Raw genomic sequence first — 1,900 nt, forward strand, 5'->3', positions numbered from 1 at the left:
GGCACAGGAAATGGGGGAAAGGGCAAGAAAGAGGAAAATAAGGGGGCAGGCCGGTCTCACCTTTAAAGAAGATGAATTTTCCATCGTGTCTCTCGTAGACGGCACTGATATTACCCGGAAGGCCCCTCCAGAAGTGCCCGATGGGCATGGGGTAGTTATCCAGGACACGGTTGTGTCGAACCCTCCAAAACCAGGTGCCCTGAGGGCAAAAGCGAAGATGAGGCACTAGGACACTAGATTAATGTAAATTGCCCCAACCAAGCAGAAATCATCAATAACTGCCCTGTCCTCAGGGAAGGGGATGTCTGGAATGTGGCTGCCATAGGGAAGGCCATGTACAAAGTAGGGCAGTTATAATTGGGGTTCAACGCTCACCTTGAACACAAACATCTCTCCCCGTAGAACCGTCACCGCGTCAAAGTTGCCCTCGCAGATGTCGGGTCCATATCGTTCTGGGGGTGAGGGGTTTCCTGGCCTCTCAGGTCGGCCCCTAGGTGGCGGTCTTGGTGGTCTCGGCTCAGGGCTCCTCGGGGTGGGGACAGGAGCCGGGGTGCTGAGGACTTCACTGTCGGGGCTCCCTAAAATCACAATTTCCAGTCACTGCCACAGAGCCAAAGCTGGTAACATGGGACAATAAGAAGGGGGCATGGGGGGCATTGGGGGCAATGTAAGGAGCTGAGGAATTTGTCTTGTAGGTAATTATTTTTGTGTTTTATGTTTTGTCCGCTTTCCGCCTTCCTTTCCTCCCTGCGGCCATTTATCTGTTCTCCTGACATTCCGCCATGTCTGTAGTCATGTGATCATACCTGTAAGCTGCGTGCAATGTCTCCTCCCCCAGCGCTGAAGGCAGAAATCACTGAGCGGAGGGTCTACAAGTGCTCCGGGACTACTTACCGCCATAACCCCCCCCCCATGACAACGTACCGATCAATCTATGAGGTTTGTGTTGTGTGGTAACCAATAGCAACCAAGGAATCTCTGCAGTACAGTAAAATGTGATTGCTTGGCCTGCTGGGTTGCTATGAGTTATGACAAAACTTCCTCTACAGAGGGCGCTAGAGAGGCAAAATAAAGTCACATTACAGAATTCAAATACCTCCGCGAGGGCGGGGCAGCAGACTCAACCAATCAGATCTCACCATAGAGTTGTTGAATTCCTCGTCTGTCGTCATCAGGGAGCTGGAAGTTCTCGGTGTCCATCCATTGGTAGAAGGGGGCCATGATGGCGCTGGGATTATTGGAATGCTCCAGGCCCAGCGAATGTCCGAGCTCATGGACGGCCACCAGGAAAAGGTGATTGCCTGCAGGGGGCGACATCTGCTGTTATAACGTACAGAGCAGTGAAATCAAATATTACAGGATGGAAATTGACGGGCAGCCAATCAGGGCAGGCGCTCCAATTCAACATATCGCCGAGATAGGCCCAACTATTGCCCCCCATGGGACAGCCCCGCCCACTGCCACCCCACAGGCTATCCCCACCCACTAATGCCCCAAAGAACAGCCCCCCCCATGTAGGGTAGTAGAAATCCTCACCAGTTACTTCCTCATTGTTCACCGTCCAGGGTTCTTCAGAGTCAAAATGGGCATCACCACCCATCCCTGGACCCGGAAAGTAGGCATGTGCCAGAAAACCACCGGGGCCATCAAAGGGGGAGCTGTCGCCATGGAAGCCAGAGGCAAAAAGGATAATGATGTCAGCAGTGGCCTGGTGCTGGCGTAGGGATTCAAAGGGAATTTCCTTGAAGGTCAGCGGGGTGGCACCGGACCACACGGCAAAGGCTTTCCGTATGGCATCCACGGAATTGTAGGCCCCGAGCTTGTCAGAGTAATTCTGGATGCTGGGGGGGAGAATGGAGAGCAGTGATAGGACATGTATGGGGGGAAGGGAGAGGAGGGA

General features: G+C 53.3%; 1 protein-coding gene across 1 annotated transcript in view; it reads right to left on the reverse strand.

Annotated features, from left to right (window-relative positions):
* Window positions 1-1,900, reverse strand: part of MMP15 (matrix metallopeptidase 15) — a 9,332-nt gene that overhangs the window by 3,647 nt on the left and 3,785 nt on the right. Inside the window, exons 4-7 of the mRNA XM_072422389.1 lie at window positions 1,537-1,841; window positions 1,140-1,301; window positions 376-578; window positions 61-199 (exon numbers count right to left, since the gene is read on the reverse strand). Coding sequence (XP_072278490.1) covers window positions 61-199; window positions 376-578; window positions 1,140-1,301; window positions 1,537-1,841 — 809 coding nt within the window. The remainder of the gene's footprint in view (window positions 1-60; window positions 200-375; window positions 579-1,139; window positions 1,302-1,536; window positions 1,842-1,900) is intronic.

Source organism: Pyxicephalus adspersus, chromosome 9 (assembly GCF_032062135.1).
Source record: "Pyxicephalus adspersus chromosome 9, UCB_Pads_2.0, whole genome shotgun sequence".
NCBI lineage: Eukaryota > Metazoa > Chordata > Amphibia > Anura > Pyxicephalidae > Pyxicephalus > Pyxicephalus adspersus.